Genomic DNA, 21,802 nt, shown 5'->3' with positions numbered 1-21,802 from the left:
ACACACACACACCAGCCCCGCACACGCACCAGCCCCGCACGCGCAGAAACCAGCCCCGCACGTGCGCAAACCAGCCCCGCACGCGCGCAAACCAGCCCCGCACGCGCGCAAACCAGCCCCGCACGCGCGCAAACCAGCCCCGCACGCGCGCAAACCAGCCCCGCACACGCACCAGCCCCGCACACGCACCAGCCCCGCACACGCACCAGCCCCGCACACGCACCAGCCCCGCACACACACGCACCAGCCCCGCACACACACGCACCAGCCCCGCACACACACGCACCAGCCCCGCACACACACGCACCAGCCCCGCACACGCACAAACCAGCCCCGCACACGCACCAGCCCCTCACGCGCACCAGCCCCGCACGCGCACCAGCCCCGCATGCGCACCAGCCCCGCACGCGCACAAACCAGCCCCGCACGCGCACAAACCAGCCCCGCACGCGCACAAACCAGCCCCGCACGCGCACAAACCAGCCCCGCACGCGCACAAACCAGCCCCGCACGCGCACAAACCAGCCCACAAACCAGCCCCGCACACGCACCAGCCCCGCACACACACGCACCAGCCCCGCACACGCACCAGCCCCGCACACGCACCAGCCCCGCACGCGCAGAAACCAGCCCCGCACGCGCGCAAACCAGCCCCGCACGCGCGCAAACCAGCCCCGCACGTGCGCAAACCAGCCCCGCACGCGCGCAAACCAGCCCCGCACGCGCGCAAACCAGCCCCGCACGCGCGCAAACCAGCCCCGCACGCGCGCAAACCAGCCCCGCACGCGCGCAAACCAGCCCCGCACGCGCGCAAACCAGCCCCGCACGCGCGCAAACCAGCCCCGCACGCGCGCAAACCAGCCCCGCACGCGCGCAAACCAGCCCCGCACGCGCGCAAACCAGCCCCGCACGCGCGCAAACCAGCCCCGCACGCGCGCAAACCAGCCCCGCACGCGCGCAAACCAGCCCCGCACGCGCGCAAACCAGCCCCGCACGCGCGCAAACCAGCCCCGCACGCGCGCAAACCAGCCCCGCACACGCACCAGCCCCGCACACGCACCAGCCCCGCACACACACCAGCCCCACACACACACGCACCAGCCCCGCACACACACGCACCAGCCCCGCACACACACGCACCAGCCCCGCACACACACGCACCAGCCCCGCACACACACGCACCAGCCCCGCACACGCACAAACCAGCCCCGCACACGCACAAACCAGCCCCGCACGCGCACCAGCCCCGCACGCGCACCAGCCCCGCATGCGCACCAGCCCCGCACGCGCACAAACCAGCCCCGCACGCGCACAAACCAGCCCCGCACGCGCACAAACCAGCCCCGCACGCGCACAAACCAGCCCCGCACGCGCACAAACCAGCCCCGCACGCGCACAAACCAGCCCCGCACGCGCACAAACCAGCCCCGCACGCGCACAAACCAGCCCACAAACCAGCCCCGCACGCGCACAAGCCAGCCCCGCACACGCACCAGCACAAACCAGCCCCGCACGCGCGCAAACCAGCCCCGCAAGCGCACCAGCACACGCACGCGCGCAAACCAGCCCCGCACGCGCGCAAACCAGCCCCGCACGCGCACAAACCAGCCCCGCATGCGCACCAGCACACGCTCGCGCACAAATCAGCCCCGCACACGCACCAGCACACGCACGCGTACAAACCAGCCCCGCACACGCACCAGCACACGCACGTGCGCAAACCAGCCCCGCACGCGCACAAACCAGCACACGCACGCGCACAAACCAGCCTCGCACGCGCACAAACCAGCCCCGCACACGCACCAGCACACGCACAAACCAGCCCCGCACGCGCGCAAACCAGCCCCGCACGCGTACAAACCAGCCCCGCACGCGCACAAACCAGCCCCGCACATGCACCAGCACACGCACGCGCGCAAACCAGCCCCGCACGCGCACCAGCACACGCACGCGCGCAAACCAGCCCCGCACGCGCACCAGCACGCGCACCAACCAGCCCCGCACGCGCACCAACCAGCCCCGCACGCGCACCAACCAGCCCCGCACACGCACCAGCACATGCACAAGCCAGCCCCGCACACGCACGCGCGCAAACCAGCCCCGCACGCGCACCAGCACACGCACGCGCACAAACCAGCCCCGCACACGCACCAGCACACGCACGCGCACAAACCAGCCCCGCACACGCACCAGCACACGCACGCGCGCAAACCAGCCCCGCACGCGCGCAAACCAGCCCCGCACGCGCGCAAACCAGCCCCGCACGCGCACAAACCAGCCCCGCACGCGCACAAACCAGCCCCGCACGCGCACAAACCAGCCCCGCACGCGCACAAACCAGCCCCGCACGCGCACAAACCAGCCCCGCACGCGCACAAACCAGCCCCGCACGCGCACAAACCAGCCCCGCACGCGCACAAACCAGCCCCGCACGCGCACAAACCAGCCCCGCACGCGCACAAACCAGCCCCGCACGCGCACAAACCAGCCCCGCACGCACACAAACCAGCCCCGCACGCGCACCAGCACACGCACGCGCACAAACCAGCCCCGCACACGCACCAGCACACGCACGCGCACAAACCAGCCCCGCACACGCACCAGCACACGCACGCGCGCAAACCAGCCCCGCACGCGCACAAACCAGCCCCGCACGTGCACCAGCACACGCAGGCGCACAAACCAGCCCCGCACGTGCACAAACCAGCCCCGCACACGCACCAGCACATGCACGCGCGCAAACCAGCCCCGCACGCGCGCAAACCAGCCCCGCACGCGCACACACCAGCCCCGCACGCGCACAAACCAGCCCCGCACATGCCCCAGTACACGCACACAAACCAGCCCCGCACGCGCACAAACCAGCCCCGTACGCGCACAAACCAGCCCCGCACGCGCACAAACCAGCCCCGCACATGCCCCAGCACACGCACGCACACCAGCCCCGCACGCACACAAACCAGCCCCGCACACGCACCGCACCGGCCCCGCACACGCACCGGCCCCGCACATGCACCGGCCCCGCACACGCGCCTTCCCCGCACACACGCACCTGCCCCACACACGCACCGGCCCCGCACACGCGCCAGCCCCGCACACGTGCCTTCCCCGCACACGCGCACCTGCCCCGCACACGCGCACCTGCCCCGCACACGCGCACCTGCCCCGCACACGCGCACCTGCCCCGCACACGCGCACCTGCCCCGCACACGCGCACCTGCCCCGCACACGCGCACCTGCCCCGCACACGCGCACCTGCCCCGCACACGCGCACCTGCCCCGCACACGCGCACCTGCCCCGCACACGCGCACCTGCCCCGTACACGCGCACCTGCCCCGCACACGCGCACCGATAACTGCTTACATCTGACTCACCTCCTACACAACCGTTAAATACCCAATAGCCAATTGAGAGGTATCCCTGAATCACCCTGGCTCACTCTCTCCTCCTGGCTGAGTGCTTTTTTACCTGCCCAATGTTCCCTTCTTCGGCTCAATACCATTTTGTCTGATGAAACTCCTGCGAAGGACCCTTGGGTATTAAAGAGCAGATTGTAGGGCAGCGCGGTGGCACAGTGGTTAGCACTGGGACTACGGCGCTGAGGACCCGGGTTCGATCCCGGCCCTGGGTCACTGTCCGTGTGGAGTTTGCACATTCTCCCCGTGTCTGCGTGGGTCTCACCCCCACAACCCAAAGATGGGCAGGGTAGGTGGACTGGCCACGCTAAATTGCCCCTTCAAATAATAATTAGGTACTCAAAATTTTTTTTAAAAAAGAGCACATTGTGGTCACTCGGGCGAGCAGCTGGGCAGTCGGGACTGTCCTGTGTGATTCTGGTCATTTGAACAAGTCGCAGGAGGAGCGAGGCTGTGCCAGGGCACAAAGCACAATACTGGAATGGGGGCGACGCCGGGGGGGGGGGGGGGGGGGGGGGTCTGTTTGTCTCACAGATGCTGCCCTCATCTCGTGGCCTCTCCCCAAGTCAGACTCCCTGAACCAAGATTAGCAGCTGGCGGGGGTTGGAGAGCAGACAGGAAAGCAGACAGCTCCCGTCAGTGACGATTCCCAGCAGTGTGGCCTGCAGCTTTTTAAAACTTCTGCAAACATTTTTTTGAAATTGCTATATTGGAAGAATGGCCGTTCCTGCCCGTTTAACAGCTTCGCCAATCGAGCAGATCACAGCTGATCCCCACCTCAACCCCAATAAGCCAGCATTTCTCCCACACCCGAATCCAACCACGGCCCCGGGGGATTGGCGATGCTAAATTGCCTCAATTGGACACAAAAAAAGAATTGGATACTCTGAATTTAAAATAATTAAGAAAGAGTTCCTTTGTTTAAAACTCGGTGTCACAGTTTCACTCTGGGATTACCTCGCTTTTCTGCAGTCTCTCACCACAGGAAATATTTTCCATTCATTCCCTCGGCTGATTTCTCATTCTGTCAACAACGGTTCGGTGGGTAAAACTCAAAATGCTGCGGGTGCATCTCCGCTCCTGAGATTTCAGCACAGGGGCTAGACTGATAACCCCAGCGCACTGCAGGGGGCACACCGCCCGCCAGGAGGGCACACCGCCCGCCAGGGGGGTACACCGCCAACCAGGAGGGCACACCGCCCGCCAGGAAGGGAGACAGCGAGGGCACACTGCCCCCGGGAGGGTTGGTGACGGTAACGAGCTGCCCCCGGGAGGGTTGGTGACGGTAACGAGCTGCCCCCGGGAGGGTTGGTGACGGTAACGCGCTGCCCCCGGGCGGGTTGGTGACGGTAACGAGCTGCCCCCGGGAGGGTTGGTGACGGTAACGAGCTGCCCCCGGGAGGGTTGGTGACGGTAACTTGCTGCCCCCGGGAGGGTTGGTGACGGTAACTAGCTGCCCCCGGGAGGGTTGGTGACGGTAACTTGCTGCCCCCGGGAGGGTTGGTGACGGTAACTTGCTGCCCCCGGGAGGGTTGGTGACGGTAACTTGCTGCCCCCGGGAGGGTTGGTGACGGTAACTTGCTGCCCCCGGGAGGGTTGGTGATGGTAACTTGCTGACCCCGGGAGGGTTGGTGACGGTAACTTGCTGCCCCCGGGAGGGTTGGTGATGGTAACGCGCTGCCCCCGGGAGGGTTGGTGACGGTAACGCGCTGCCCCCGGGAGGGTTGGTGACGGTAACTTGCTGCCCCCGGGAGGGTTGGTGACGGTAAAACGCTGCCCCCGGGAGGGTTGGTGACGGTAACTTGCTGCCCCCGGGAGGGTTGGTGACGGTAACGCGCTGCCCCCGGGAGGGTTGGTGACGGTAACGCGCTGCCCCCGGGAGGGTTGGTGACGGTAACTTGCTGCCCCCGGGAGGGTTGGTGACGGTAACGCGCTGCCCCCGGGAGGGTTAGTGACGGTAACGCGCTGCCCCCGGGAGGGTTGGTGACGGTAACTTGCTGCCCCCGGGAGGGTTGGTGACGGTAACGCGCTGCCCCCGGGAGGGTTGGTGACGGTATCGAGCTGCCCCCGGGAGGGTTGGTGACGGTAACTTGCTGCCCCCGGGAGGGTTGGTGACGGTAACTTGCTGCCCCCGGGAGGGTTGGTGACGGTAACTTGCTGCCCCCCGGGGGGGTTGGTGACGGTAACGAGCTGCCCCCGGGGGGGATGGTGACGGTAACTTGCTGCCCCCGGGAGGGTTGGTGACGGTAACTTGCTGCCCCCGGAGGGTTGGTGACGGTAACTTGCTGCCCCCGGGAGGGTTGGTGACGGTAAAACGCTGCCCCCGGGCGGGTTGGTGACGGTAACTTGCTGCCCCCGGGAGGGTTGGTGACGGTAACTTGCTGCCCCCGTGAGGGTTGCCGACGGTAACGCGCTGCCCCCGGGAGGGTTGCCGACGGTAACGCGCTGCCCCCGGGAGGGTTGCCGACGGTAACGCGCTGCCCCCCGGGAGGGTTGCCGACGGTAACGAGCTGCCCCAGGGAGGGTTGGTGACGGTAACTTGCTGCCCCCGGGAGGGTTGGTTACGGTAACGAGCTGCCGCCGGGAGGGTTGGTAACGGTAAATTGCTGCCCCCAGGAGGGTTGGTGACGGTAACTTGCTGCCCCCGGGAGGGTTGGTGACGGTAACTTGCTGCCCCCGGGAGGGTTGGTGATGGTAACGCGCTGCCCCCGGGAGGGTTGGTTACGGTAACGAGCTGCCCCCGGGAGGGTTGGTGACGGTAACTTGCTGCCCCCGGGAGGGTTGGTGACGGTAACTTGTTGCCCCCGGGAGGGTTGGTGATGGTAACTTGCTGCCCCCGGGAGGGTTGGTGACGGTAAAACGCTGCCCCCGGGAGGGTTGGTGACGGTAACTTGCTGCCCCCGGGAGGGTTGGTGACGGTAACGAGCTGCCCCCGGGAGGGTTGGTAACGGTAAATTGCTGCCCCCGGGAGGGTTGCCGACGGTAACGAGCTGCCCCCGGGAGGGTTGGTTACGGTAACTTGCTGCCCCCGAGTGGGTTGGTTACGGTAACTTGCTGCCCCCGGGAGGGTTGGTGACGGTAACTTGCTGCCCCCGGGAGGGTTGGTGACGGTAACTTGTTGCCCCCGGGAGGGTTGGTGATGGTAACTTGCTGACCCCGGGAGGGTTGCCGATGGTAACGCGCTGCCCCCGGGAGGGTTGGTGACCGTAACTTGTTGCCCCCCGGGAGGGTTGGTGATGGTAACTTGCTGCCCCCGGGAGGGTTGGTGACGGTAACGCGCTGCCCCCCGGGAGGGTTGGTGACGGTAACGCGCTGCCCCCCGGGAGGGTTGCCGATGGTAACGCGCTGCCCCCCGGGAGGGTTGGTGACGGTAACTTGCTGCCCCCCGGGAGGGTTGGTTACGGTAACGAGCTGCCCCCGGGAGGGTTGGTAACGGTAAATTGCTGCCCCCGGGAGGGTTGCCGACGGTAACGAGCTGCCCCCGGGAGGGTTGGTTACGGTAACTTGCTGCCCCCGGGTGGGTTGGTGACGGTAACTTGCTGCCCCCGGGAGGGTTGGTGACGGTAACTTGCTGCCCCCCGGGAGGGTTGGTGACGGGAACTTGCTGCCCCCGGGAGGGTTGGTGATGGTAACTTGCTGCCCCCAGGAGGGTTGGTGACGGTAACTTGCTGCCCCCGGGAGGGTTGCCGACGGTAACGCGCTGACCCCGGGAGGGTTGCCGACGGTAACGCGCTGACCCCGGGATGGTTGGTGACGGTAACGCGCTGACCCCGGGAAGGTTGCCGACGGTAACGCGCTGACCCTGGGAGGGTTGCCGACGGTAACGCGCTGACCCCGGGAGGGTTGGTGACGGTAACTTGTTGCCCCCGGGAGGGTTGGTGATGGTAACGCGCTGACCCCGGGAGGGTTGGTGACGGTAACGCGCTGACCCCGGGAGGGTTGGTGACGGTAACTTGCTGCCCCCGGGAGGGTTGGTAAAGGTAAATTGCTGCCCCCGGGAGGGTTGCCGACGGTAACGAGCTGCCCCCGGGAGGGTTGGTGACGGTAACGAGCTGCCCCCGGGAGGGTTGGTTACGGTAACTTGCTGCCCCCGGGAGGGTTGGTTACGGTAACTTGCTGCCCCCGGGTAGATTGGTTACGGTAACTTGCTGCCCCCAGGAGGGTTGGTGACGGTAACGCGCTGCCCCCGGGAGGGTTGCCGACGGTAACGAGCTGCCCCCGGGAGGGTTGGTTACGGTAACTTGCTGCCCCCGGGAGGGTTGGTGACGGTAACGCGCTGCCCCCGGGAGGGTTGGTGACGGTAACTTGCTGCCCCCGGGAGGGTTGGTGACGGTAACGCGCTGCCCCCGGGAGGGTTGGTGACGGTAACGCACTGCCCCCGGGAGGGTTGGTGACGGTAACTTGTTGCCCCCGGGAGGGTTGCCGATGGTAACGCACTGCCCCCGGGAGGGTTGGTGACCGTAACTTGTTGCCCCCCGGGAGGGTTGGTGACGGTAACTTGCTGCCCCCCGGGAGGGTTGCCGACGGTAACGCGCTGCCCCCCGGGAGGGTTGGTGACGGTAACTTGCTGCCCCCCGGGAGGGTTGCCGATGGTAACGCGCTGCCCCCCGGGAGGGTTGGTGACGGTAACTTGCTGCCCCCGGGAGGGTTGGTTACGGTAACGAGCTGCCCCCGGGAGGGTTGGTGACGGTAACTTGCTGCCCCCGGGAGGGTTGCCGACGGTAACGAGCTGCCCCCGGGAGGGTTGGTGACGGTAACGCGCTGCCCCCGGGAGGGTTGGTGACGGTAACTTGCTGCCCCCGGGAGGGTTGCCGACGGTAACGCGCTGCCCCCCGGAGGGTTGGTGACGGTAACTTGCTGCCCCCGGGAGGGTTGGTGACGGTAACTTGCTGCCCCCGGGAGGGTTGCCGACGGTAACGCGCTGCCCCCCGGGAGGGTTGGTGACGGTAACTTGCTGCCCCCCGGGGGGGTTGGTGACGGTAACGAGCTGCCCCCGGGAGGGTTGGTGACGGTAACGAGCTGCCCCCGGGAGGGTTGGTGACGGTAACTTGCTGCCCCCCAGGAGGGTTGGTGACGGTAACTTGCTGCCCCCGGGGGGGGGGGGGGTTGGTGACGGTCACGCGCTGCCCCCGGGAGGGTTGGTGACGGTAACGAGCTGCCCCCGGGAGGGTTGGTGACGGTAACTTGCTGCCCCCCAGGAGGGTTGGTGACGGTCACGCGCTGCCCCCGGGAGGGTTGGTGACGGTAACGAGCTGCCCCCGGGAGGGTTGGTGACGGTAACTTGCTGCCCCCGGGAGGGTTGGTGACGGTAACGCGCTGCCCCCGGGAGGGTTGGTGACGGTAACGAGCTGCCCCCGGGAGGGTTGGTGACGGTAACTTGCTGCCCCCCAGGAGGGTTGGTGACGGTAACTTGCTGCCCCCGGGGGGGGGTTGGTGACGGTCACGCGCTGCCCCCGGGAGGGTTGGTGACGGTAACGCGCTGCCCCCGGGAGGGTTGGTGATGGTAACTCGTTGCCCCCCGTGAGGGTTGGTGACGGTAACTTGCTGCCCCCGGGAGGGTTGGTGATGGTAACGCGCTGCCCCCCGGGAGGGTTGGTGACGGTAACTTGCTGCCCCCGGGAGGGTTGGTGACGGTAACTCGTTGCCCCCCGGGAGGGTTGGTGATGGTAACTTGCTGCCCCCGGGAGGGTTGGTGACGGTAACTTGCTGCCCCCGGGAGGGTTGCCGATGGTAACGCGCTGCCCCCGGGAGGGTTGGTGACGGTAACTTGCTGCCCCCGGGAGAGTTGGTGACGGTAACTTGCTGCCCCCGGGAGGGTTGGTGACGGTAACGCGCTGCCCCCCGGGAGGGTTGGTGACGGTAACTTGCTGCCCCCGGGAGGGTTGGTGACGGTAACCTGCTGCCCCCGGGAGGGTTGGTTACCGTAACTTGCTGCCCCCGGGAGGGTTGGTGACGGTAACTTGCTGCCCCCGGGAGGGTTGGTGACGGTCACGCGCTGCCCCCGGGAGGGTTGGTGACGGTAACTTGCTGCCCCCGGGATGGTTGGTGACGGTAACGCGCTGCCCCCGGGAGGGTTGGTGACGGTAACGCGCTGCCCCCCGGGCGGGTTGGTGATGGTAACGCGCTGCCCCCGGGAGGGTTGGTGACGGTAACTTGCTGCCCCCGGGAGGGTTGGTGACGGTAACTTGCTGCCCCCGGGAGGGTTGGTGACGGTAAAACGCTGCCCCCGGGCGGGTTGGTGACGGTAACTTGCTGCCCCCGGGAGGGTTGGTGATGGTAACTTGCTGCCCCCGGGAGGGTTGGTGACGGTAACGCGCTGCCCCCCGGGAGGGTTGGTGACGGTAACGCGCTGCCCCCGGGAGGGTTGGTGACGGTAACTTGCTGCCCCCGGGAGGGTTGGTGACGGTAACTTGCTGCCCCCTGGAAGGTTGGTGACGGTAACCCGCTGCCCCCCGGGAGGGTTGGTGACGGTAACTAGCTGCCCCCCGGAGGGTTGGTGACGGTATCGCGCTGCCCCCCGGGAAGGTTGGTGACGGTAACGCGCTGCCCCCGGGAGGGTTGGTGACGGTAACTTGCTGCCCCCGGGAGGGTTGGTGATGGTAACTTGCTGCCCCCTGGAAGGTTGGTGACGGTAACGCGCTGCCCCCAGGAGGGTTGGTGACGGTAACTTGCTGCCTCCGGGAGGGTTGGTGACGGTAACTTGCTGCCCCCCAGGAGGGTTGGTGACGGTAACTTGCTGCCCCCGGGGGGGGGTTGGTGACGGTCACGCGCTGCCCCCGGGAGGGTTGGTGACGGTAACGCGCTGCCCCCGGGAGGGTTGTTGATGGTAACTTGTTGCCCCCCGGGAGGGTTGGTGACGGTAACTTGCTGCCCCCGGGAGGGTTGGTGACGGTAACTTGCTGCCCCCGGGGGGGGGTTGGTGACGGTAACGAGCTGCCCCCGGGAGGGTTGTTGATGGTAACTTGTTGCCCCCCGGGAGGGTTGGTGACGGTAACTTGCTGCCCCCGGGAGGGTTGGTGACGGTAACGAGCTGCCCCCGGGAGGGTTGGTGACGGTAACGAGCTGCCCCCGGGAGGGTTGGTGACGGTAACGAGCTGCCACCGGGAGGGTTGGTGACGGTAACGAGCTGCCCCCGGGAGGGTTGGTGACGGTAACGAGCTGCCCCCGGGAGGGTTGGTGACGGTAACGAGCTGCCCCCGGGAGGGTTGGTGACGGTAACGAGCTGCCCCCGGGAGGGTTGGTGACGGTAACTTGCTGCCCCCGGGAGGGTTGGTGACGGTAACTTGCTGCCCCCGGGAGGGTTGGTGACGGTAACGAGCTGCCCCCGGGAGGGTTGGTGACGGTAACGAGCTGCCCCCGGGAGGGTTGGTGACGGTAACTTGCTGCCCCCGGGAGGGTTGGTGACGCTAACTTGCTGCCCCCCGGGAGGGTTGGTGATGGTAACTTGTTGCCCCCCGGGAGGGTTGGTGACGGTAACGAGCTGCACCCGGGAGGGTTGGTGACGGTAACGAGCTGCACCCGGGAGGGTTGGTGACGGTATCGCGCTGCCCCCCGGGAGGGTTGGTGACGGTAACGTAGCACGCGATTCTCCGAGGGGCGGAGAATCGGCGCCATTTGCGCCAACGCGGCACGAGCCGCGGGCCGCCGATTCTCCGGCCGTGATGTGCCGGGCGGCCGCGCGGGAACGGCAGAGTCCTGCTCGCAGCCGGCGGGAACTCTGTGGGGGGTGGTGGGCTCCTTCACCGGGGGGCAGCCTGGGGGGGGTGGTGGGGGGGAGAGAGGCGCTCCTTCACCGGGGGGTCTGGCCCGCGATTGGGGCCCACCGATCGGCCGGCCGGCCTCTCCAGCCCCGGCCCTATGTTATTACGCGGCCAGGTTGCGTCGGGGCCGGCACGTTGAGGAAGTCCCCCGTGCATGCGCGGGTTGGAGCGGCGTGCTAGCCCCTGTGGGGGCCAGGATTGGTAGAGGTGACAGAGATAGAGAGGGACGTAGGGGGCTGGAGGAGGTGACAGAGATAGGGAGGGGCGTAGGGGGCTGGAGGAGGTGGCAGAGATAGGGAGGGGCGTTGGGGGCTGGAAGAAGTTCAGTAGTTTGAGACGGGGAGGGTGTAGAGGTTGGGATTGAGGTAGGTTACAGAGATAGGGAGGGGCGTTGGGGGCTGGAAGAAGTTCAGTAGTTTGAGACGGGGAGGGTGTAGAGGTTGGGAGTGAGGCAGGTTACAGAGATAGGGAGGGGGAGGACGGCACGAGGACCCAGGTTCGATCCCGGCCCCGGGTCACTGTCCGTGTGGAGTTTGCACATTCTCCCAGTGTCCGCGTGGGTCTCACCCCCACAACCCAAAGATGTGCAGGGTAGGTGGATTGGCCACGCTAAATCGCCCCTTAATTGGAAAAAAAATAATTGGGTACTCGAAGTTTAAAAGAATTTGAGCTCGGGAGGGATGTCGGACTTTGACTCAAGCACTGTGATCCTGTGCAGGACAATGGGCAGCGAAATCCTGCCAGCAGCCCAGTCATCACAATGTATTTCCACAATGTACCCCTCTTTGGTTAGCCAGGGGCTGGTTTAGCACACTGGGCTAAATCGCTGGCTTTTAAAGCAGACCAAGACAGGCCAGCAGCACGGTTTGATTCCCGTACCAGCCTCCCCGAACAGGCGCCGGAATGTGGCGACTAGGGGCTTTTCACAGTAACTTCATTTGAAGCCTACTTGTGACAATAAGCGATTTTCATTTCCTGTCGTCTACTGCCTCTCTGGAGGTGATCACGCTGCTGCCACTCTGGAGGTGATCACGCTGTTGCCACTCTGGCAGGGCACTTGTCCAGGAGGCAGAGTATATTTCCTCCCAGTCTCAGGTGTCTCTCCACTACAATGCACTGCAGACATCTTTGACCAGCCCTCTGCAGCACCTCATTGGTGATGCTCTCCCCATGGGATTCCACGTGGGCAGGGCTTGGTTGAAAATGGAGTGGGGTTGGGGTCAGGTGTGGAGCTCATACCCACATCTTGTAACAACCCATCCCACCGTTACCAAAACAACAAGTAGCTACCATACCAACAAACCCTGGCAGGGAAAGGTGCATGCACACACGATGGGATTGAATGAAAGCTGGATGAAGAGGGATACGACATTACGAAGTGCTGAGGGTTTTGGCCAAGGGTGGTATCATGACCAGTGCAGGCCTGGAGGACCGAAGGGCCTGTTCCTGTGCTGTATTCTTTGTGCTGGCAGGCGAGATAATGGAGGAATTTGAAAAGAAATGACAACTGACAAAACATTGATCCGTTTGTTTACCGTGGCGAGCAGATCCCAGGCCAAAGCAATTCGACAGCAAACAGGCCTGAATGATTCCGCTGAGCATTCAGAATAAAACAATTTGATCTCTGCGGCTAGGAACAGGAGTGGGGTTACGATTGGCGTCCTCCAGCAACCCCCCCCCCAACCTTCCCCACTAGGGTGGCTGAGCACGAGGGTGAAGTCAGGAATCACCCCTAATAAAGTCCCATTGCCAAATAGCCTACTGAGTCCCATTATGAAAGTTCAAATGCGAGGAGCCACTCAAAACAAAAAAAACAGACACAGAAATACACATTGCAACAACAATGTATATGGCACTTTTAACAGTGCCATGTTAAAGAGAGGTGGGGAGGTTTAGAACAAAGAAGAAGAACAAAGAAAAGTACAGCACAGGAACAGGCCCTTCGGCCCTCCAAGCCCATGCCGACCATGCTGCCCGACTAAACTACAATCTTCTACACTTCCTGTGTCCGTATCCCTCTATTCCCATCCTATTCATGTATTTGTCAAGATGCCCCTTAAACGTCACCATCGTCCCTGCTTCCACCACCTCCTCCGGCAGCGAGTTCCAGGCACCCACTACCCTCTGTGTAAAAAACTTGCCTCGTACATCTACTCTAAACTTTGCCCCTCTCACCTTAATCCTATGCCCCCTAGTAATTGACCCCTCTACCCTGGGAAAAAGCCTCTGACTATCCAAGGGAGGGAATTCCAGAGCTCAGGACCCAGGCAACTGAAGACACTGCCACAATGGTGGAGTGGTTAATGTCAGTAACATGCACAGGCCAGAACTGAAGGAGTGCAGATAGGAGGTCTGTGGAGCTGGAGGAGAGTACAGAGATAGGGAGGGGCAAGGCCATGGAGGGATTTGAAAACATATTTGAACATGTAAAACAAAACAGTCCTGACCACTGAGTGCCTTTAGCAATTTGTAACTCACACAAACCACAGAGTCTGAGAGACAAACTAAATATCAGATTATAGTTCTCAAAACATGCACTCAAGTCACATTCACACCAACCACAAGTCAGCTTGCAGTTAGCACTTGCAGTAATCACTACCCTTACAAAGTGGTGAAATAAAACTCGGTCAATCCACAAGAATGAGACACTCCGAGTTCCTCCAACTAGCTCCTGGTTGTTGGACTAAGATAATGCATCTGTGACTGTACAAACTTCCCAATCAACTTCCCTCCACTAAAATCCACACTGCCACTACTTTCGAGCTGTGATGAAAACTCGTGACCTTCCTCTCTCCGCAGTGACTCTGCAGCCTGCTGAGTGATCCAGCATTTGACACGTTTTATTTCAGTTTCCCAGACTTTGCTTTCTGCTACATTTGACACCCTGGTAATACCTGCTTCCAAACTATTCAACCTCTCCGGTGCCAACATTCGCACAGTGGTCGCACTCTCTCATCTGAGAGTAACCCCGACTCCAGAGACCGCAGTCCAAACTCCTGGTCAACAATCCATGTGCTGCATTATTATCTATTTTTCAGATACAACATTAAATCAAGGCCCCATCCTGTCCATTCAGGTGGTTCTAAAAGATCCCAGGCCTCCGTTACGAAGAGGACCAGGGCAGTTTTCCCTGGGATTGATATTTATCACCGCACCGAAAACAAAGTTTCTGCTCGTTGTCACATTGTTCATCGTGGGATCTTGCTGTGTGAAGATTGGCTACTGTGTCTCGTACATTACACCAGTGACTACGTTTAACAATAATCTTTATTATCACAAGTAGGCTTACATTAACACTGCAATGAAGTTACTGTGAAAAGCCCCTAGTCGCCACATTCCGGCGCCTGTTCGGGTACACAGAGGGAGAATTCAGAATGTCCAATTCACCTAACAGCACGTCTTTCGGGACTTGTGGGAGGAAACCGGAGCGCCCGGAGGAAACCCACGCAGACACGGGGAGAACGTGCAGACTCCGCACAGACAGTGACCCAAGCTGGGAATCGAACCCGGGTCCCTGGTGCTGTGAAGCAACAGTGCTTACCACTGTGCTGCCGTGCCGCCATTTCATGGGATCTTGCTGTGTGGAGCATTGGCTACTGTGTCTCCTGCATTACAACAGCGACTACGTTTCAGAATCCTTCAGTGACTGTGAAACGTTTAGGAACATGGGACTGTTAAAGCCCATTAGAATCTACAATAGTTAGAGGTAGTCCCTTCAGCCCCTCCAGCCTGCTTCACCATTCATCAAGATCACAGCTGATCCCATTGTAAACCTCTCCTCCACAACCCTGCCTGTCCCCCACAACCCTGGAGTCTCTTGCAGATCAGAACTCTCAGCAATGACCCACAGCAAAGTGAATTCCACAGACCAATAACTCCCAGAAAAGACATTCCTCATTCCGGAATTAAATGGGGGACCCCTTAATTTGAAATTGTGCCCCCCCCCCCCCCAGTTCTAAATTCCCCCAATGAGGGGAAACACTCTCAGCATCTACCCCGGCCAGCCCCCTCAGAATCTGACATGTTTCAATAAAACCACCTCCTCTTCTTCTAAACTCCAGTGAGTAGCGGCATAAAAATGAAAAACGTTCAAGAATTGGAGTTTAAACACCAGTTTAAAGGTGTCAGCCTCCAACAGCTCCTTCTACCTCTAAGCTTGAAAGTGTGTTTTTTGTGGCTGGCAGGCGGATATTAACATTCAATGAAGCCCCCAGCTCCCCCGCGTCAGTTTCCAAATCGTTACTGGCTTGTGTCAAGTCAATTTCCCCCGTTGCATTACCTGGGCTGAAGCCTCCCTGAAAGTACAGGACCAGCAGCAGGAAGGATCCCAGGCAAATCAGGGCTGCTACCCGCACCGCCCTCGCCCTCCTCATTGCCCGCAGCTCCAGCTTGCCCAGCAGGCTGGCCAGCCGGGGTTGGCTCAGGGTGCCAGCCCAGCCTCCACTCGGGGATACCGCCCCTGCCACAATGTAACTCGGCTTCAATGCAGCAGCTTCCCCCGGAAGCCACCACCCAGCGGCGGGCAGGGAGAGACAGAAACTTCACCAACTTGTCCTCAAACTTTTTCCCCACCAGCCTGCGGTGGGATGACCTCGTCACTCTGCACCTTGCCAAGCCCGTCAGCATCTGAGGGTTTTATCTTTGGAAAGGGGGTTTGATGTGTGAGGTTTGCTCCCTCTACCCCCCCGGCCACCCCCTCACTGGTTTGTTCATTCCGCTACCGTATTGTCTCTAATAGGCGGGGCCCCACCATTGAGAAGGAAGCGAGGGATTGTCTTGTTCAAGGGTTGAAGCAGTCACATTTTTTGTCTCTTCCTTTCTCTCAGGAGATGCCACTTGCTCTGCACCCCGATTCACTGGAAGGAGGCCATTCGGTCCACCGGGTCTGTGCTGGCTCCTTGACAGAGAATTAGTATAGCCCCTTCCACAGCATGGTGTCACAGCGGTTAGCACTATTGCTTCACAGAGCCAGGGTCTCAGGTTCGATTCCCTGCTTGGGTCACTGTCTGTGCGGAGTCTGCACGTTCTCCCCGTGTCTGCGTGGGTTTCCTCCGGGTGCTCCGGTTTCCTCCCACAAGTCCCGAACGACGTGCTGTTCGGTGAATCGGACATTCTGAATTCTCCCTCTGTGTACCCGAACAGGCGGCGGAATGTGGCGACTAGGGGCTTTTCACAGTAATTTCATTGCCGTGTTAATGTAAGCCTTAATGTAATGTAAGCCTAATGTAATGCTAACCACTGTGCCACCGTGCTGCCCATATCTTGTAACAACTGTCAAGCATGGAACGTCCTCACATCCACACTCTTGTCAAGCTAACCACTACTGTCACAGTGGTAACAGACACATGGGAACCACCACCTGGAGGTTCCCCTCAAGATCCTGATTTGGAAATATATCACCGTTCCTTCACTGTCGCTGGGCTGAAATCCTGGAACTCCCTGTCTAACAGCACTGTGGGTGTACCTACACCACGTGGATCCCAGCATTCAAAAAGGCATCGACCGTGGCTTGGTGGCACCTGCTCTCATCTCGGTGTCAGAGTTGTGGTGGTGGGTTTAAGTGCCCACTCAAGGCTAAGTTTCCAGTGAAGTGGCGAGAATATCCCACACTGGCACAGGTGCCATCTCTCTGAGGTGGCATTAAACCGAGGGTCTCTTCTCTTTCCCCCTCAGGCAGATGTGAAGATCCCACAGTGACTACTTCAAATAAGAGAAGGGGGGTGGCCTGGAAGTGTGGTGGAGGCAGGTTCAATCGAGGCATTAAGAGGGCGTTAGATGATTGTTTCAATAGGCACAATGTGCAGGGGTGAGGGGAACGGCACTAAGGCACGGTGCTCGATTGGAGAGCTGAGAGATACGGTGGTCTCCTCCTGCGCCAATTCTGTGAATCTGCGATTACCTTTGCAAGGGTAAATAGGGATGGGTAATAATTATAATATTTATCATTGTCACAAGTTGGCTTATACTAACGCTACAATGAAATTACTGTGAAAAGCCCCTAGTTGCCACACTCCCAGCACCTGTTCGGGTACACAGAGGGAGAATTCAGAGTGTCCAAATTACCTAACAGGACGTCTTTCGGGGCTTGTGGGAGGAAACCGGAGCACCCGGAGGAAACCCACGCAGACACGGGGAGAACGTGCAGAGTCCGCACAGTGACCCAAGCCAGGAATCGAACCCAGGATCCTGGCGCTGTGAAGCAACAGTGCTAACCACAATGCTACCGTGTGGCCCAATAAATGCTGGCCTAGCCAGCAATGCCCACATCCTTAAATAAGCACTTGCCAAGGACTGCACTGGAATGTCCAGATCACATGCTCAATACTATGGAGTGGGAGTTGAACCCCTAAACCTCTCACTCAGACAGAACAGAGCGTCTGGCTGTGATTGAGGAAAGAATATTTACCTGCTGCTGCTATGTGTGTTTTAATAATAGAGCATTTTGTAGAATTCAGTGACATCAATTTCTGCAAATGATTTCGAACGATCGGTTAATGGTCACAGCTGAGTGAGTGTGAAGGACCTATCCTGAGCCAGGAGCCCTGTCAGTGAGAACCGTGCTGGTAAACAATTCACCAGAGTAGCCAGCTCCACAGCCAAGGTTTTCAACCAGAAAATTCAACCAATGCCCACCCCCATATCATTTATCATCAATTGTCCCCTCCACGGCCTCACCCCCTCCTGATCCGTTACCTCCTCCAGATCCACAACAGGCATTTTTCTGCTCCTCCAATTCTAGCCTCTTGCCAATCTCCAATTTTAATTGCTCCGCCATGGGCAGAGTTAGCTGCCTGAGTTCCAAACTCTGAAACTCCCTCCCTCAATCTCCGGATCACTATTTCTCCTCTAAATCGCTCTTAAAACGACCCTCTTATGGACTGACCTCATTAACACTACACCCTGTATGCTCCATCCCATGCCAGTGCTTATGTAGTTACATTGTATATGTTGTGTTGCCCTATTATGTATTTTCTTTTATTCCCTTTTCTTCCCATGTATTTAATGATCTGTTGAGCTGCTCGCAGAAAAATACTTTTCACTGTACCTCGGTACACGTGACAATAAACAAATCCAATCCAAAACCTACCTCTTTAACCAAGCGTTTGATCACTTGTCCTAATCTCTCCTTCCGTGGCTCAATGTCAAATTGGGTTTGATAGCCCTCCTGAGAAGCACCTTGGAATGCTTCGTATACATTTATTCCCCAGATAACACTTCAGCTAGCTTATCGGGTCGTTTACCTTGTGGCTATTTGTGGGAGCTTGCTGTGCGCACATTGGCTGCCACATTTCCTACGTTTTACTGCGGTGATTACATTTCATGTAAATCACTTTGATGTGTCTCAAGGCCATTAGAGGTGTTACACAAACACAGGCGCTTTCTTCAGTCTTTCGAACAGAGTGCTGATTTGTTCCTCTCGCTCGCTAACGTCAGTGTTTCGGTGATGCATCAAGAGTGGAACACTTTGATAGATTTCCACTGGCTGTTTATCACAAGCGCCGGCCTGCCTGTCAGCCGCTTTCATAGACTAACCCAGGAAATGATGATCATTTTCCGCCCTGTCACACACAACAAAACTGTTCCATCATCGGGGCATTAAAACATCAGCTTTTAACTCAAAATTTACTTCAACGATGAATTATCTATCGAAGTTCCGGATTTACATTTTGCATTCAGCGCCATTCAACCTGGCAATGGCTTGGTGGCTGCTCTCATCTCGGTGTCAGAGTTGTGGTGGTGGTTTTAAGTGCCCACTCAAGGCTAAGTTTCCAGTGAAGTGGCGAGAATATCCCGCACTGGCACAGGTGCCATCTCTCTGAGGTGGCATTAAACCGAGGGTCTCTTCTCTTTCCCCCTCAGGCAGATGTGAAGATCCCACAGTGACTACTTCAAATAAGAGAAGGGGGGTGGCCTGGAAGTGTGGTGGAGGCAGGTTCAATCGAGGCATTAAGAGGGCGTTAGATGATTGTTTGAATAGACACAATGTGCAGGGGTGAGGGGAACGGCACTCAGGCACGGTGCTCGATTGGAAAGCTGAGAGACACGGTGCTCTCCTCCTGCGCCAATTCTGTGAATCTGCGATTAGCACATTGCTGGTTTAGAGCGTGCTGTACACCGGTTGGCTGCTCTATTTCCTAATTTATATTCAGGACGACACTTCAAAAGTACTTCATTTTCTGAAAAGCACTTTGGGATATCTTGAGGATGTGGAAGGCGCTATAGAAATACAGGCACTTGCAGTTGAACAATGTTCATGTGTTGGCAGTTTGAAAATCATTAGTATTAGTGTGACTCATTTTGTAGTTTGAATTAATATGTTCTCAGCGGAAATTGATGGAAGGCATTTTAATAAACTCTAAACAGCATTATTGGAAACCAGCCAGATTAATTAAATAGACAACCTTCACTGGGAGGCAATTAAAGAATAAATCATTCCTTAATAGATATGTTACAAAGGCTGGAAATGTAATTTGGAACACAAATATTTAAGACTTTTGTCATCATAATCATATTATTGAAACTTGATTATTAATATGAACTTTAAAAGTGTTGGGAGAGAAAAGATGTTTCTCATGACACAGAATAAAGAGAAACATGGATATTAACCTTGACTAGGAGGAGGAGTGAATAGGCTCTTGTCTAAATGGCCACAACTCCAGACAACAGACAGCTAAATTGACCAATTATTGGTTGAGATGAAGGCCTGCCTCAAGATAAGAGATTTAGGGCAAGATTCAGCAGCCTCATCACTCCCGGCTTGGTTTGGGGACGAGGATGTTGAATCTCGTGAAAGTCCTCGCAAGATTTTTTTAAAATAAATTTAGAGTACCCAATTATTTTTTTTCCCCAAATTAAGGGGCAAATTAGCGTGGCCAATCCACCCAACCTGCGCATCTTTGGGTTGTGGGGGTGAAACCCACGCAAACACGGGGAGAATGTGCAAACTCCACCCGGACAGTGACCCAGGGCCGGGATTCAAACCCGGGTCCTCAGCGCCACAGTCCCGGTGCTAACCACTGTGCCACGTGCCGCCCTACCTCGCAAGGTTTAATGGAGTCTCGCGAGACGTCACGACGTGAATCTTGCCAGGGCGTCAGGGTGACACTGGTAGGGTGCCCAGATGCCATCATTGGTGTGGGAGGAATGGGTTTGAATTCATGGGACATTGGCACCAGTACTGGGGAAGAGGGGACCTGTTTTGATGGGACGGTCTTCATCTGAATCAAGCTGGGACCAGAGTCCTGGAGAATCACAAAACTAGGGCTGTAGATAGGGCTTTAATTTAAATAGTGGGGCGGGGGGGAGTTCAGTTATCTTGAGGGCAGCAAGGTAGCATTGTGGATAGCACAATTGCTTCACAGCTCCAGGGTCCCAGGTTCGATTCCGGCTTGGGTCACCGTCTGTGCGGAATCCTCCCTGTGTGTGTGTGGGTTTCTTCCGGGTGCTCCGGTTTCCTCCCACAGTCCAAAGATGTGCAGGTTAGGTGGATTGGCCATGATAAATTGCCCTTAGTGTCCAAAATTGCCCTTAGTGTTGGGTGGGGTTACTGGGTTATGGGGATAGGGTGGGGGTGTTGGCCTTGGGTGGGGTGCTCTTTCCAAGAGCCGGTGCAGACTCGATGGGCCGAATGGCCTCCTTCTGCATTGTAAATTCTATGCTTCTAAGTCTATGATTCTATGAAAATCAAAGATAAAGGAGAGGGTAGAAGTACAGGTTAATGATGGGGACATTAAACTAGTTAAAGGAACCGAGGGCTCAGGAGAGGTTAGTAAAGTTTCCAGACCATGTAATAGAACAGAGAGTATAGAAGGTGGCAGGAATGTAACCTCAGGCAGAGCAAAAAAACCTGACAAATATGAGCAGGGAGGTGGTCAATGCAGGACTGAGGGTGTTGGACCTAAATGCGCGCAGTACACGGAACAAGGTAAATGAGCTTGTTGCGCACATTGAAATTGGCCGGTACAATGTTGTGGGCATCACAGAGATGTGGCTGCAAGGGGATCAGGGCTGGGATCTAAATATCCAAGGATATGTGTCCTATCGAAAGGACAGGCAGATGGGCAAAGGGAGCGGGGTTGCATTGTTAGTAAGGAATGAAGTTATATCGATAGCAAGGAGCGATATAGGATCAGAAGGCACAGAATCTCTGTGGGTAGAGTTGAGGAATCGCAAAGGTAAAAAGACCCTGATGGGAGTTATGCTCAGGCTCCCTAGCCGTAGTCAGGATGTGGGGCAGAAAATAAATGAGGAGATAGAAAAGGCATGTAAAAAAGGCAATATTACAATGATCATGGGGGACTTCAATATGCAGGTGGACTGGGAAAATCAGGTTGGTAGTGGATCCCAAGAAATGGAATTTGTGGAATGTCTAAGAGATTTTTTTTGGAGCAGCTTGTGACAGAGCCCACTAGGGAACAGGCAATTCTGGATTTGGTGATGTGTAATGAGGCAGACTTGATTCGGGAACTTAAGGTGAAGGAACCCTTAGGGAGCAGTGACCACAATATGATAGAATTTACCCTGCAGTTTGAGAGGGAGAAGCTGCAATCAGATGTAACGGTATTACTATTAAATAAGGGTAACTACAAAGACATGAGGGAGGAGCTGGCCAGAGTTGATTGGAA

General features: G+C 58.6%; 1 protein-coding gene across 1 annotated transcript in view; it reads right to left on the bottom strand.

The window, feature by feature from the left end:
• LOC140388629 (carbohydrate sulfotransferase 11-like) overlaps positions 1 to 15,765 on the bottom strand; it is a 109,836-nt gene extending 94,071 nt beyond the window's left edge. Inside the window, exon 1 of the mRNA XM_072473075.1 lies at positions 15,457 to 15,765. Within this exon, the coding sequence (XP_072329176.1) occupies positions 15,457 to 15,550 (94 nt within the window). The 5' untranslated portion in view covers positions 15,551 to 15,765. The remainder of the gene's footprint in view (positions 1 to 15,456) is intronic.
• Between the last annotated feature and the right edge of the window lie 6,037 nt (positions 15,766 to 21,802).

The sequence above is a fragment of the Scyliorhinus torazame genome, chromosome 13 (assembly GCF_047496885.1).
Source record: "Scyliorhinus torazame isolate Kashiwa2021f chromosome 13, sScyTor2.1, whole genome shotgun sequence".
Lineage (NCBI taxonomy): Eukaryota > Metazoa > Chordata > Chondrichthyes > Carcharhiniformes > Scyliorhinidae > Scyliorhinus > Scyliorhinus torazame.
The sequence above is the reverse complement of the archived record's forward strand: the minus strand, read 5'-3'. Positions and strand labels throughout refer to the sequence as shown.